The 15350-nt window shown below is 34.9% G+C and overlaps 3 protein-coding genes across 7 annotated transcripts; 2 read left to right on the top strand and 1 right to left on the bottom strand.

Annotated features, from left to right (window-relative positions):
- The first annotated feature begins 8 nt into the window (after positions 1-8).
- On the top strand, positions 9-3430 carry LOC107269748 (RNA-binding protein 28). Its single transcript, XM_015743959.2, has 9 exons — positions 9-237; positions 322-464; positions 541-1331; positions 1439-1844; positions 1924-2092; positions 2169-2386; positions 2485-2634; positions 2715-3170; positions 3241-3430. Exons 1-9 carry the CDS (start codon positions 219-221, stop codon positions 3358-3360), a joined length of 2472 nt encoding a protein of 823 aa, XP_015599445.1. The 5' UTR covers positions 9-218; the 3' UTR covers positions 3361-3430.
- A 111-nt stretch (positions 3431-3541) lies between these two features.
- On the top strand, positions 3542-4756 carry LOC107269751 (cilia- and flagella-associated protein 97). Its single transcript, XM_015743967.2, has 3 exons — positions 3542-3790; positions 3868-4343; positions 4414-4756. The coding sequence occupies exons 1-3, from the start codon at positions 3703-3705 to the stop codon at positions 4492-4494; spliced, it is 645 nt and encodes a 214-aa protein (XP_015599453.1). The 5' UTR covers positions 3542-3702; the 3' UTR covers positions 4495-4756.
- A 5-nt stretch (positions 4757-4761) lies between these two features.
- Positions 4762-13735, bottom strand: LOC107269747 (transmembrane protein 131). 5 transcript variants are annotated; one of them, XM_015743957.2, is made up of 21 exons: positions 13486-13735; positions 12496-12560; positions 12368-12396; positions 11875-11955; positions 11656-11779; positions 11463-11576; positions 11252-11374; positions 11014-11177; positions 10763-10949; positions 10568-10676; positions 10231-10490; positions 9738-10154; positions 9482-9670; positions 8998-9226; positions 8548-8929; positions 8257-8472; positions 8052-8191; positions 6076-7988; positions 5775-5997; positions 5524-5714; positions 4762-5409 (listed from the first exon to the last, which is right to left on the bottom strand). In XM_015743957.2, exons 1-21 carry the CDS (start codon positions 13577-13579, stop codon positions 5320-5322), a joined length of 5340 nt encoding a protein of 1779 aa, XP_015599443.1. In that variant the 5' UTR covers positions 13580-13735; the 3' UTR covers positions 4762-5319. The 5 variants fall into 5 exon arrangements, with proteins under 5 accessions (XP_015599443.1, XP_015599444.1, XP_015599442.1 ...); XM_015743958.2 differs by having other exon boundaries at positions 5775-5991; XM_015743956.2 differs by having other exon boundaries at positions 5524-5991.
- Between the last annotated feature and the right edge of the window lie 1615 nt (positions 13736-15350).

Below are 15350 nucleotides of genomic sequence, written 5' to 3'. Positions count from 1 at the left end.
GTAAATGTTTCTTTCATAGCTTATGCCAAGTACACGTGTTGGAGTAACCTCCTTTAGACATAAACATAAGCATTATTGAAACTTCAAAAATGGAAAACTTTATATAATTATATACTCACTTGAACTTTATTTATTACCTCTAGATTAGAGAAAGATATATTTTCACCTGTCAAGTGGTTAACGCTAATCAAATTGTATTTATAATAAACTCTCGAAAAATGGGAAAAGTAGATCGTGGTAATTGCATACACACTTCTAAGAATAAATATTTAATCCTATAATTCATCGTTTGCACATAAAATTCCGTTTTTGCATTATTAGGAAAAGGTAAGCCTGGTCAAAAACTATCATGGGTGTACCGCAACAAAAAAAGATTAGGACAGACCAAAAAAGCAGAAAAATATAGTGCTGATCAAGTGCAGAATCGAAAAGGGAGAATTATTATTCGCAATCTTTCATTCAAGGTAATTTGTTCGGATTTCATTACTAATTGTTTTCCATTTGTAAATGTTATAAATTATGTGGGCTTTATTATTACAGGTTACTGAAGAAGATATCAGAAAGCACTATTCTAAGTTTGGTGAAATTGAAGAGATAAACCTTCTAACTCGTCCAGATGGGAGTCTTGTGGGTTGCGGCTTTATTCAATTTAAAAGAGTTGAGGATGCCTCAAAAGCAATATTTCACACAAATAAGAAAGAATTTCTTGGACGTACAATTACGTCAGATTGGTCAATACCTAAATCACAGTTTTCTAAGCAGATGAAAGAAAAAGTTATATCTACTGATGAGGAAAGTAAGAAACCAAATGCAGAAGAAAGAGAAGATAAGGATGGTATTGAGGATGTGGTAGAAAATGATGGAAAGGAAGATTCTGAAAAAGTCACCATATGCAATGAAATAGCAAATGCTGAAAAGAAACATAAGAAAACGAAGACGTTAACAAAAGAGGAACGGCGGGAAATAAAACTAAAAAGGAGAAGAAAGAGAGCCAGAATTATTATTAGAAACTTGTCATTTCAAGCCACTGAAGAAGCATTAAAAGAACATTTTTCAAAGTATGGAAATATTGAAGAAATTCAAATATTGACAAAACCTGATGGGAGACGCATAGGTTGTGGCTTTGTACAATTTGAACTTGTACAGAGTGCAGCAAAAGCAATCCATTATGCTAACTTAAAGCCACTAATGGGTAGGTCTGTCATTGTAGATTGGGCTGTACCAAAAAACAAGTTTGGTAAAGAAATAAAAAAAGAAAATAATGCAGAAACTGTGGAAATCAAAGAAGAAGATGATGTGAAGGATGAAGACAATGCTTCAAAACGTGATAAGTAAGATTTTGTGAATATCCAACATTAATTACAGCATAATTAGCAAACTACTGAGATTTAGCAATATTATTGCATAGTTTCTAATAGCAATTTTGCTTGTTTTATAGGAATAATGATATAGAAATACCGGAGAATGGAGTTGAAAAAAGCAATGAAACTAGTAGTCATGAAGATGTATCTGATGAAGAGACTGATTCTTCCATTAGAGAGGAAGATGAATCTGAACAAGAAGTCGATGAAGATAATGATGAAGATGAAAAGAAATTATCTATAAAAAAAGAAGAAAATATCGAGGAAGATGAAGCAGAAGAAGAAAACAAACCTGCGCGTCCTCGAATAATCTCGAATGACGTAAATGAAGGGAAGACAGTATTCTTAAAAAATGTTCCATTCTCAGCCAAAAATGAAGATCTTAAACAGTGCATGGAACAATTTGGACCTGTTTATTATGCTTTAGTGTGTATGGATCCATTAACAGAACATTCAAAAGGGACAGCGTTCGTAAAATTCCAAGTAAGCTTTTGATTCTCTAATTAATGCAACTGTTTGGTAAATCCTATCATTCAAAATCCTGTATTAAATTCAATTTCAGAACATTGAGGATGCTGAGAAGTGTCTAGCAGCCGGCACGGAACTGAAACTTCATGATCAGATTTTGGATCCACACAGAGCTTTAAATCGAAATGATGTTCAAGATAAAAAAAGTTTAAAGGATAAGAAAGTAACAGATTCCAGAAATCTGTATCTCGTAAAGGAAGGCGGTAAGATTTTGCTATCTACAAAAAGCAGCAGTACAAAATAATTAAAAAACATGAATATTTTCATAATAATTTTTAGCAATTTTGGCTGGCAGTCCTGCTGCTAATGGAGTATCTGCATCGGACATGGCAAAAAGATTACAAATGGAACAATGGAAATCGCAGATGTTAAGAAATCTAAATATGTTTGTCTCAAGAGTTCGCCTGGTGATTCACAATCTACCTGCGACACTGGACGATACGAAACTTCGTCAAATTATGAAGAATCATGCTGGGCCAAAGGCGATTATCAAAGAGGTACATCATTTACTTAACTAAACACATTTTCAATATTAATTGATTACACATCACATGAAATAATTAAATTATTCATAAACATAATGAATGTCTTTTAGGCACGAGTTATGAGAGATTTAAGGAATGTCGACGCGAATGGAGTTGGGAAGTCGAAAGAATTTGGTTTTGTTACTTTTACTAATCATGAAGACGCTCTTAAGGCACTTCGTAGTATAAATAACAATCCAAATGTGTTTTCGCCAAATAAAGTGAGTTATTTATGTGCAACGAAATTGCGAAAGATATTCTATATTATATCAATACATTTTATTGTTTATTTCTGCTGCAGAGGCCCATTGTCGCTTTTTCTATAGAAAATCGAGTGATGGTCAACGCGAAAAATAAGCGAATTGAAAATAGTCGTGCTAAAAATCCTCTTTGGTCTGCAAACAAGCCAACGACGAAGGGAAATGAAACTTCCGGTCCAAAATCGAAAAAAAATATTTTAGAAAGTAATTCAGGTCTGAAACGGAAGAACGGCAAATTAGAAAATGATTCAAATCCAAAACGAGCGAAGGGCCAAAAAACTGAAAATTCCGAGCCAATAACTGAAAATTCCGAGGAACCTTCCTACTCTGGTACGCAGAGTAAACCCGGACAAGGAAAAATGAGGTCAAAATTCAACTTGAAAAACCAAGCGGCTGTCCACTTTCAAAATTTGAAAAAAGAAAAGAAGAAAGTAAAATCAGCCAAAAAAAAGCAGATGAAAAAGAAGGAACAACAATTAAGTCGAAAAGAGCCAAAGGTATCTAATTTATGATTATATTAAATATAATTGTCAAACGACGCTTTATATTTATATTAATATTTCACAGCCAAAGCAAGGAGCGAGGAAAGTCAATAAAGAAGACGCAAATTTTGACAAACTGGTGAACAAATATAAGAGTAAATTGACTGTTGTACCTCAAACGAAATCCAAGTGGTATGAAACATGATTCCATCAAAAACAAACATCTGTATAATATGTATTAATCATAGAAAAATAAAATTAATTATTACAATTTTTGTTGTTCATAATTATTAAACAAATACGCCGAACAGTTTTCTTTAAGAGCATAGTAAAAAGAATATTGAAACTGACTTGATCGTCACACGATCAATAGTTCAAAGGTAGCAACGAAATGACTACATGAAATCGATCACGTTGCCAGGGTAACGTCTTTTTAATTATTTACTCCCAAGGTGCAACAATTTACACAGGCACGTCAAATACAACTCTTCCATGGTTAGTAAGAACATACTGATCCTTTCTAAAAGAATATTATTGAATTCTATCAATGGACAATACAGAGGAATTAGAATTAGAAACTTCAAGAAATTTGGATAGCAATGATGATAATAAAGAAAGGCAAATAGATCATCAAGGTTTGTAACAAACAATATATCGAAAATATTAATCATTATTATTGCTAACTGTTCAATGTACCCTCTGACCTGTTAAGCTTCTCTGCAGAAGGCTGATGCTGATAACCTGGATGAGAAGTCAGATTACAAATCTGAATCCTTTTGCTCTGATGATTCCTATCAAGAAGAATCAGAAATGACAAACGTAACTCTGCGTTCATCTCTCAGCGATTGCTCCTCATTTCGAACAACAACGCAGCAGCGACGTCAAATTCGAAGCAATTCTCGGATTGAAGAGGATCTTCAATCTCTAGAGGATGACGTAAAATTGCTCCGGCTCACCGAGGAGTCCAGATTAGATATAAGGCAACTACGTAGTGGTCGACGTAATATGAGTTTCAGCAATGAGGAAATGCGAAAAATTGAAAGGGAAAATCAATTGCTGCTAAGAAAGATTATGTCTCATCATAAACCACAAGTTAAAAATGTTGCATCGCAATCCGCTATTGGAAGAACCAGTAGTTCTGCTATTAACCGGAGAAAATTGCAAAGAAAAATTCAAGAAGATAATATGGTAATGCAGATTAATTACGTTAATATTTTTAATTATTTAAAATGATTCAAATATTAATTTTGATTTTTAGATGCTTCTTAGAAGGATTCAGCAAACGAAATCTTGTGCATTACCCAGGACCACCCCAGGTTATCGAATGACTTTCATTTAGCATCCATTTTTTACTAAATTGTTTAGCGATAACGATGCTTTTCAAAAATTTTCACTGTGTCTATATTTATTAATAATTTATAAGCTACTCTACTGTCGCGATTGACAATATTTTATACTAAATCGTTTTATATTTGATACTATTCGTAAAATCTGAGACTCCAATTACACGAATTCCTATTACGCTAAATCTACACCTTTTGCTCAAATGTATGATCATCATGTCAAGTGAGTGAAAATATAAAGGATCTAATCCAAAACTACTTGATTGGTATTGCTTTACAGCTTTCTTTATTCAAACACAACAATTAGCAGTCTTACAAAGTAGGTACAGCTGAATGTTTGCCGTGCCCTTTGTACAAATTATTCTTAATTCGATTCGGTGATCAGAAGTATGAAACAGCTGAAAGTCATGAGAATGCATGTCACTTAGATGAGCAGACATGCAAATTTCGAGTGATTCAAGCCACTTCAAAGTACAAAATACAGGATCCGAATTATTATTCCAAAAATAATTAACAGTCGGTTACATTGATTCAAAAAGTCTTTCCGACAACATTTTAAGTAACGTTTTCTAAAAAAATCTGTACAATATTAACGCAATTATCCTCGCGATCGTTTCATGTAATTAATCCATCATCAATTTCGAATTATTTCCGATAAGCGGGACTGGTTGAAAATTAATTAGAATCATTAAAAAAATTAGTTAATGTGTGGTAAACAGCATGAGAATTAACATGAACAGATCTATATGATTTTTACATCAATATAGCTTCGGGTGTTTTAATCTCGATTAAAAATCGGAACTGCTCTGATGAAGTGATCACTAGTCCCCTTCTTTCGGTTTCCAGGAGTCCGTTGACGAGGGTGTCCATATTGTACTGAGAGATCGAAAGGGATCGAATCCTGATCGTTCCTGTAAAATAGTTTGCCCCAAATAAATAATTAATTAAACAATGCATAAAATGTTACGAAGGTAAATAAGGAAAGCAAACAAAATTGGTATCCATTATTGAATATAAGTAACTACCTGAACATCAGTTTCGGTCTGCTGCAGTGCTGTTGAGGGTTGTAATTCACTCGATGGTGGTGTTGGTGCACCCCAAGGTGCAGCAGCCCACACACCACCTGTATTTACTCCCCATGCACCAGAACGTTCCTCGCCGACGGCACCTCTCGTATAGAGTGGTTCCCAGTTGGTTTCGACAGTAACCCAATTATCTAAGGACGCCGGATTATCAACACTACTGGATATATCTATCGAAGTCAAGGAGGACAAACCATTTAGAGCATCCAGAAAATTAGTTATCTGATCGGCGGTATTTGAGGAATCGATGTCGAACGCATTGTTAGTTTTATCTGGTAATATATTCATTGACAGACTGTCATTATTCCATAATTTATTTCTTGGAAGTTGTTGCACCAGTGTAGCATTAGTATCTACTAGATTGCCATTATGTTCCGGTAAATCGGTAAAAGGTACCAATTTTGGTTCAAACTGTAACTTCGTTAAAAAATATTCAGTAGATGAAATAATAGATTCGGAATATTCAGAGTAACGTTAATGATTCTTATCACTTACCGGTGGCTCATTGAAAGTGTTGATGAAGTAACTGTTCGCATGTGGATTACTTTGTGCAAATAAGCCATCCTGTTTTTCCAATTTATCCTGAGAGTGGTGTCCCAAAAGTGTTTTAACATTAGGTTGAATTAATTCTCTTGCAGAAGGTCGAGCAAGACAATCACCCGTGACATTTGCCTCTGTAGAAAATTCTCCAGTAATGTCATGACTAATCGGTCTCGTAGGTAAGGGTTTATTTAACCCTGAAAAAGTCGGTGATATCGCCTCCGGGTTACGTGCCACAACGTCACTGAACTTTGCACGGTTTTCATTCCAGCACGAAGGTGGTGGCGGCAATGGTGACGGTAACGTCGGCTGTGGCTGTCTCATTTCATCTCGTTGACTTAAATTTCCATTAAGACCAAGTGTTTTCGAGTGTGTTTTTTCCGTAGCCCGTCTCTTCTGTGAAGCCTTCTCTTTTCTCGGTGGATTCTTTATTTGTCTTGGTAACTTAAATGAGAGTTCTGCGTTACAACGAGATTGATGGTGATGATGTTTTGTGGTGGTGCGATTTGTGTTTGTTTTCCAACGATTGGGATTCTCGTGCCTTTCCTTGTCGTAGTCATCGTCGTCACAATCACCCTCGTAATTATCACGATAGTCTATCGACGGAACAACCTGAATATTTTGCTGTTTTGTTTTCTTAATCATTGGCTTACGTTGAATCTTTTCAGGTTTTGAATAACTTCGTTCACAGTCCTTGAACGGAACTGGATCGTCGTGAGTTGAACTCTCTGTAGTCGTTGAAGATGTTTCTTCTTCAGAGAATTGTACAATTTTCTGACTAGGATTTGTATCAAATTTTTTATAAGGTACATGAGAATTACCATTTGAAGTTGTTTGTTTTCTTTTATTCTCCATTTTATTTTCCCGGACAGGGTTTATGAAATTTGAACTGATAGTATCCACTACCACTTCTTCATCCACAGGTTTAGATTCCTCCTTCGTAGAATTGCTCTTCGAATTTTGTTGGCTTCTCCGATTACTCGTAGGACTACTTTTTAAAGTATTCAATGGTTTTTTCTCGACCGTACATGATATTAAATTATCTTGAACTACCAGCCCTTCAAAATTCTCATGATCTTGCCCTGAACTCTGTCTCTTGCCATTCTTCTTTTTACTCCCATTGCTAGCAGAGTCCTCATCCTTTTTAAAAGAAGGTTCTTTGTTTTCCGTGTCCATTCTGAATCGTCGTTCTTCTTCCGGTGTCCAATCAGGAATTTTTATTCCTTTCGAATCCTTTTCCTTATCCTTTTTCTTGACATTCATAATACTCCAATCTAAGTGATCATCCTTTTTACATGGAGCCGATGCAGAACGTGTTCTCTCATCCTTTTCCTTTGCAAGGAGTCTTAAATCTAGAGGAGGCTGCACCGGACTTGCCCTAGCTAAGTTAGCCAAGGTACCACGAAGTATCCTGTCGGCCTCCAAAAAGGATACAGCAAGGATACAAGTAAGTAATATAGCAGCTAAAGTTATGGCCGCCCAATGGATCGCTCTTTCCCACGAGGGTCGTACAAGAACACCAGCACAGGATTCCAGAAAGTGAGAAGGAACGGTTGTAAGTAATGTTAATCTAGCGACACCGTTCTCATTAACATCCTCAGAGACATCTCCAAGGCTTGTCAAAATCAACAGTTCCCGTTCGATACGCGATAGCGTAAAATCCGGTGTAAAAGCTATGTCGATCTTACGCGTTGCGTTAGGATTCAATTTAAACGGCGAACAATTGAGTACTTTAAAACCATATCCTTCGCAGCGTAAACCGCTTATGTAGAAACCGTGTATGTCAATTGATAGCTCTCCTGTGTTTCGTGCTGTGAAAGATCGCTTTACCGTTAAATTTGGCACTGGATTTCTACGTAAACGCTCACCTGAACAGAAAGATTTAGTCATTTGACTATTTTAAAATAAAAATTCGCTAACTGTGCACTTACGTTCACAATCTTTTAAGTGCCTGTCGGCAAGCTCGAATAGTAAAGGCGTAGTAGAGCCCGGCTTTCGATTTCCAAACTTAAATTGAGCATGGGCGCCGCGACCCACAAGTCGTACAACTTCCAAAATCGTCATGTTATTCCTAAAGAATGTAAGAAACAATTCCTAACTATCTTTTAATTCTTTGAACCAACTGCAAACATTTACCTCACGTATAAAAGAGTCGAGGATGAGCTTGCCATAGAAGGAGTATAAGAAATTCGGACAGTTTTCGATTGATTTGGACTCAAATAAAGCGGAAGCGATTGCACGGGTGCAAAAGTGTTCCAAGTCCTTTGAAAAAGTTCTCTATCCTCTGGGATATCTTCCAGTTTAAATTCATTAGGAATTGTTGAAGGACATTCCAGACAAATTGGTTTAAATCTGTCAAAAAATATAAAATTATTATACAAATGATGTTAATTAATTGATATATTAATATGTATATATAAAACTTACTTGTTTGGTAAGGAATGATACAATCTCATTCCTTGTGGATAGCTCCAATCCATAACAAGTTGAACGAGCAAAGAATTGGAACTGGGATTATGGATTTTAATACTCTTATAAGACGTATTGCCAACTTGAGTTAATGGGAACATAACCAGACTCCGATTTTTTGAGTTTCCTGAATTTCCTAATAAACTTGGCCAGTATGGTTTTATATTAACGAAGAACTTGTGTCCACGAACTTCAGTCGTATCCAATCTCATGGTGATATTGTCCCAGGAGCCACCGCCAGTTGAATTCAAATATCGCGAGTAACGAGTATTCAATAAGTTCAAATCCGAATCTCTTGTGTGCGATGGAAGATTTATCGTATTCAGCCATTGACTGCCGGCTGTGAAAAAGTTGATGTCTTCGTCAATGCTCAAAAACGCGTAAATATTATAAATGCTCAGGAATTACCACTAGTGTTTAAGCACAATCCAAGGTAGCAATGATTTTTACAAGTAATCAAAGGATCAATAGCAATCGATCCAACGTGATTTTCGCCTTTGGAAATGACAGGCAATGTCGTCTCTTCCAATGGTACATATTTAATGCGATCATCTTTCTGCACAGGTGCTATAAAAGTAACTTCCATTGGCCTAGTAAATGTTGAATGCACCTTTACTTGCTGCATGCAAATGGCACCCTGTAAACAAATAAATGACAATCAATGCTACGGTATGAAATAAAACGAAGAACGAAATTCCTATTGAATTACTTTGACCAAGCACAATCACTCTCTTGGATATATTTCATTTTCATAGACCCAGCTTTTCCTCTTTCACTGAAAATACTTTTTGATGCTGGATGCCTTTTTTCAATGATATAATGAACTTTCTTTCAAAAATTCCGCAATTTGCGCTCAGAGAAATTTCTTTGAAGACTATTAAATATTTCTTACAGGAAAACAATCGGTGAATGTGAGTTTCTTTAATGATATTCGTCCATGTGCAACTCGCATGTAAACTGGTACTGTGAGTCTCTCGTAAGTCGTTCTCACAAAAACATCACCAACAATCGTATCCTCTTCAACATTTGGAGTTTTTACTTTGATTTTAAAAATAGCTAAGTACCCAGGTTTGATATTTTGCTGAAAATCAAATGGATTTTAATATCCATATTAAGCAGATGCCTATATTAGTTTATAGTAGACTTACATTGCCAGTCTGACTGCATACTGTTATATTACGGAATCCTTTGTTAAATAAATCGGTCGGCCCACTTTGACATCCCATTAATTCTAAAACAGCTCCTGGCATATTTACTCCCCAGCCATGAAGCTCAATGTTAATTGGATTTTGATTTTCTAATGCGAATACTGCCTCATTTTCTGTACCACTGCCAACAGTTCCAAAATTCATTGTTCCTTTATCAGCCTCTCTTTCGCCGGGAATTATTTTCCGAACTTTTCCGTCATAACTCAAGAGAGGAACTTCAGTCGTAGACACATTAGAATGAATTAAAATTGAGGATTCCAATTTTGGGTTTTCTGACTTTCTTTCATTGGTCAAGAGTAGAGAAAAAATATTTACTTTCTGTCCTGGTTTCAGAACTCTTGGTATAAAATTCTTGATCTAATATAAAAAGCGAATTCATAATTAATCAATTACTACGCCGCACACGATCAGGTTAGAAATGCATTTTACTAACTGTAAAGAGAGATTTGGCTTCGGATGACAGTGAAACATTTGTGATTGCCAAGGGCTGCCGAAACTTATTAACAACACTGAAGTTTCGGGGCTGACTCGAAAACGGCGAGCAATAATGTGTCACCGAAGTATTCACTTCTAATCCTCCAGGAAGTACTTCAGCTATCCAAGGAATTGCTAATTTTTGACTCGATCCCCCTGGACCAACGCCTTTTATCATCAGTTTCCCTTTAAAATGCTGTAAATCCAGACCTGCCTTCCCTAAGAAAAAAATCATGCGCATACGTCGCAAATGAGTCATTCGATGTAGCATGTTGTTCCAACAAAATAATGCTTACAATCATACACTAAAGTTCCCACAGATATTGGTATTTCAGTATCGCCAGGTATAACGACTGGTTCGAAATTAATCTTCAAAGCTTTCGAAACCGGCGTACTAATTACATTCTGGAAAAATAAACAATAAAAGTAAGTATAAACTTAAATTCGGAAAGTTAATTAGAATTAGACTGTTATTGTATATGAAAGCTCACCAAAACTTTCACAGACTTTTTGGCAGAATTTTTTAGTGCTATTGGATAATGAATTGGTGGTTGTAAAGAACCACCCATACCAAAGTTTACAACACCGGAACTTCCACCCCAATGAAGACCAGCCCCGCTACTGACCTCAACCTCGACAGTCACCACGAGCACTTCTGCGCTATTATTTACCTTAAATCTAAAAAAATGCATATTAGACAAAAATCATGTTATCAATTATGCATTTAAAAAATCGTAATCACCTCACATAAGCCGTGTGATTCTTTTCCGTGTACGCATTGAAACGCAATCGGATAACTGGTTTTGTTTGGTATGGTGGAATTTCCCATAGCTCACGGGGTCCCTCCGATTGACCCGATGGCAATTCTAATTGAAACTCACCACCACTGCTATATATCTCAACCACCTTTAATCAAATTCAATATAGGAATTCTATTCTTGTAAATTAAAACAAAATCCTAATATCAACTATTTCATTACCTGCATAGCCTCGGCATGAGGATTGTGCATATAAATTAAAGGGGTGAAAGAAGCATTTAATGGCAATTTCACACCAACTACAGGTCGTAATCTGTAAGGACTGCTGATGCTGATACCTTTGACCTGGTGCAATAGATATATTAGTATAAAGCAGAATAAATAGAATTTTATGATATATTTTTTAATGGATGTTTTAACAAAATAATTGTACCTGGTATTTGAGCATACCGTCCGACGTGTGAATAAAAAGATGACTGTCGATTTCACCTTCCTCCCGACCAAGAAAGACAACATTGAATGATGTGTTTCCCAATGGTGGGATTACCTAATTAACAAAATATGGAATTTTCCAAAGAAAGTATAATAGCAATTATGTAACTTTTCAATTGAGAAAGATGACATACCTTGTCTTGAAAAAAGGATGAATGAAAGTGCTGTGTATTACCAGAGATGGCAGAAAGGTGAATTGTTCTGTTTTCATCTCTATTGAATAGCGTCACGGTTTCTTGATGGGGTACACCAAGTTGTCTAATAAAAAGAAATAACCATGGATACTTCCGCGATTATACATTTATCTACCATAGTTAAGTTTAATGAGCAATACATGCATGCAAAATACTGACCTTTCTTTAAAGTCCAAAATATTTGGCTCAAACTGAATATGTGCCAAGGAATCTTGCGAGTTTTCTTCCAATATAGGGTCCCTTAAAAGGAATTTAAAAGAAATATTTGCATGGTTTATCAGACAAGATAACTTCAACCCATTACCCTTACTGACTGAAAATAGGAAAGATTTACGATACAATTTCCCTGTGAGAACCAGTTAGTGAATTTCAGTTATTTGGAAAGATAAAAGCTGTGAAAGTGTGATTTAGTAAGAAAGTAATTTAAAAATAAATAAGAATCAATGTAGACAAGGTAAAATATAAGATCCAAAAGTATTAGATTAAACAAATATATTTATAAAAGAAAGTAGAACAATTTTTAAAATCGAATATAAAAGTGACAGAGCAAGAAAGTGAAGATTATGTTAACACAATATTATCTTTTAACAAATAATAGTTTTCCTGTCCTATTTCCACTCACCATTGGTTTCATGTATATATGTATGCTTACCCAGTACCATCCACTGAATTGGTGAATCCCTATTATCAAATGTAAAATTTGGTTTTTATAATTTATTTCAAAAGAAAAATCATACATAAACAATAATTAATTAAAGTATAATCAAAACAGTTACAAACCTTGTGCATGGAAATTGGAATATTTTCCAAAAGGTATTGAACATCATTGTCACCTTGCACAAATGCTGAAATATATAGAAACAATTTCCCATATTAAAGATAAACAAGAATAACAATACAAATTTCTATGAAATACGTCATATTATATATTATCATATAAACACATAGTTGTGTATCATTTATATTTGGAAATTGGAATATTTTCCAAAAGGTATTGAACATCATTGTCACCTTGCACAAATGCTGAAATATATAGAAACAATTTCCCATATTAAAGATAAACAAGAATAACAATACAAATTTCTATGAAATACGTCATATTATATATTATCATATAAACACATAGTTGTGTATCATTTATATTTGGAAATTGGAATATTTTCCAAAAGGTATTGAACATCATTGTCACCTTGCACAAATGCTGAAATATATAGAAACAATTTCCCATATTAAAGATAAACAAGAATAACAATACAAATTTCTATGAAATACGTCATATTATATATTATCATATAAACACATAGTTGTGTATCATTTATATTTCATACATTACACATATTGTTTTGTTATTCTCAGATATAGAACAATATTGCAAAGGATATCATATAACGAGCTGATGAAAATTTACCCTTAATACAGTATTCATACACTCGAAAAATTTGTACAAGCAAATTAATACAAGAACGTATGTACATATGTAATTGCGCGATCGCTCGATCCATGACCTTCGAGAACTGATCTAACATAGAGGAATCAATAGGAAGTCAAGGATCTTGTCGTTTGCAATCGCGAAAAATCGTTTTACAAAAATCCTAAAACAGACATCAATGGCACAGATTGTATCACAAGAAATCAAGAAAATCAACGTCTTTCTTCATCCATTTATTCGAATTTGCAAATTTCAAGGAGAAATGAAAACAATTGCGAATCATCGTCAGAATGATCCAGTTCCTACTTAATACATAATGTATCACTGAAATTGAGCTTTACCATTATTGTGGCCGTGGGAAGTCGGATTTACACGATAAGCCAAATGAATAAAGGCCAAAAATAAGAGGCACCGTCGCACGTTTGTCTCGCGCATAATAATATACACTGTTCAGGGGATCTTATTTCTTGTTAGCTTTATCCCCCTCTGGGGCAAATACTAGTTACTAATGTTGCTGTGACTTTGATGACGAGATAATAATAAGACATGAGACTCTCTTGTCACTATCAGTCGACACGCTGAAGCCCACGGCTAAAGCCTCTAGTGGAAGTGAAAAGTTGTGTAAAGTTGTCCGGATCAAAATTTTAGCATAATAAAGGCGAGTTTTTATGATACTGCCTAATATGCAGCAAATTCGCATTGGTAATTCTGTGTTGCGACGGCGCGAAATTTCTATCCAATCATGTGTTCGCCTTTTTCCCGTGCGTCCTGTTGTTATTGGGCGCTCTCCAATTGAAATATCACTAGACAAATGTAGATGATTGTTCTCGCACTGTCAATTCCTTTCGATCAGTATTAACTGGTATTAACTAAATCCGTTTATGACTGTCATGTAAACGTAGTCATTTTCCATCATTCCAGTTAACCAATGATTTTTTCAAAAACATTTCAAGTATTTATCTTTGGCTGATAGTCTATTACGAAATATAACTTATATAAATAATAAAGCTGAAGTAATTATCCGACTGTCGAATGACTAGAAACTCTTTAAATGAATATACCTTCTATAAATAATGGTCAAACGTTTTTCTTTAACCAATTACGTGAAAATTTATTGATACATCGTTGCGTGCACAATCTACACGAGTGATTATAATCTACCTAGTGAATTTAATACATCTGCTGTTTCATTTTTCTTTACAGGTTTTGTGCTAACATTTGCGTATATACATCACACAAATTGTGCAATTGGAAAGTACCCTTTTTAACACGGTCATAAAACAAAATAACCGCCAGTAATTCCAGGGAAACCAAAATTAAATGCTCATAATTATTACGAATGTCTTATTATCCTTACTCCAAAAGATCTTACAAATTTTTAAAAGTTATTTTAAATGCAATGAAAATCGGAAATCAGAGGTTGGCAACTCTCCTCCTGTGAAAAGTGAACACTGGTACTCGAGTGCCATCTGTACAGGGTAATCAATGAGAAACTAAACATCAATACGGCTGTTCGTAACAAGTTATTCAAAAAGCATTAGGCTACCGGCTTTGCATTATTGAAGCTTAAAGATTCTTATTCATAATGTATAGAAAATGAGGGAATAACGTTTTAACATAACAGTAAATTCTAGGTTTTACGAGCTTTATTACGGATAGCATTACACTTGCGAAATGCCTGTTTGACAATGAAGCTACGATCTGTGCTAATTTGATACTCCAAAGTGAAGTTAATTAATGATTCTTTTAATTTAGAACCATCGTTCCCACAACTTATCCATGACAGTTCGAGATAAACATATAATATTGCTTCAAGCCTTATGAGTAGGTTTTTACAGTCGTTTTCGTATAACATGCTCCACTGTAAGTTTTGGCAACATTCAATACAAATCATCTGCATAGTAATCCATTTTATATGCGAGATTACTAATATCCCATGATACAAATTTCCTATCCTTTTCTTTTGTCCCTTTACATTCTACCTCTAGATCCTTTAAAGCAAATTAATATGCATACCCTTGACAAAGTATGGGGGATCATACAGTGGTACGTGGGTTGCTACTTATATTTCTGGCCTAATAATGAAAAAACAAAGAATTACAATTAAAATTAGTTTTATTGTTTTTCAAAATATTGTCCATGAAGAGCAATACACTTTTGCATGCGTTTGAACCAATTTTCGTAGCACTTTTTCCACTCCGATTGA

This window comes from Cephus cinctus, unplaced genomic scaffold, assembly GCF_000341935.2.
Source record: "Cephus cinctus unplaced genomic scaffold, Ccin1 Ccin1_scaffold0689, whole genome shotgun sequence".
NCBI lineage: Eukaryota > Metazoa > Arthropoda > Insecta > Hymenoptera > Cephidae > Cephus > Cephus cinctus.
This window is presented reverse-complemented; position numbering and strand designations above follow the sequence as displayed.

What these genes read in the sequence shown, in the direction of transcription:
- LOC107269751 (XM_015743967.2), top strand. Translation starts at nt 3,703, where the DNA reads ATGGACAATACAGAGGAATTAGAATTAGAAACTTCAAGAAATTTGGAT. An exon ending in AAGGCAAATAGATCATCAAG is followed by an intron (nt 3,791 to 3,867) that starts GTTTGTAACAAA and finishes TGACCTGTTAAG; the next exon opens with CTTCTCTGCAGAAGGCTGAT. An exon ending in AAATTCAAGAAGATAATATG is followed by an intron (nt 4,344 to 4,413) that starts GTAATGCAGATT and finishes TTTGATTTTTAG; the next exon opens with ATGCTTCTTAGAAGGATTCA.
- LOC107269747 (XM_015743955.2), bottom strand. Translation starts at nt 13,579, where the DNA reads ATGCGCGAGACAAACGTGCGACGGTGCCTCTTATTTTTGGCCTTTATT. An exon ending in CTCATGCCGAGGCTATGCAG is followed by an intron (nt 11,178 to 11,251) that starts GTAATGAAATAG and finishes ATTTGATTAAAG; the next exon opens with GTGGTTGAGATATATAGCAG. An exon ending in GCACTTAAAAGATTGTGAAC is followed by an intron (nt 7,989 to 8,051) that starts GTAAGTGCACAG and finishes CTTTCTGTTCAG; the next exon opens with GTGAGCGTTTACGTAGAAAT.
- LOC107269748 (XM_015743959.2), top strand. An exon ending in CAGCGTTCGTAAAATTCCAA is followed by an intron (nt 1,845 to 1,923) that starts GTAAGCTTTTGA and finishes ATTCAATTTCAG; the next exon opens with AACATTGAGGATGCTGAGAA. An exon ending in GTATCTCGTAAAGGAAGGCG is followed by an intron (nt 2,093 to 2,168) that starts GTAAGATTTTGC and finishes AATAATTTTTAG; the next exon opens with CAATTTTGGCTGGCAGTCCT.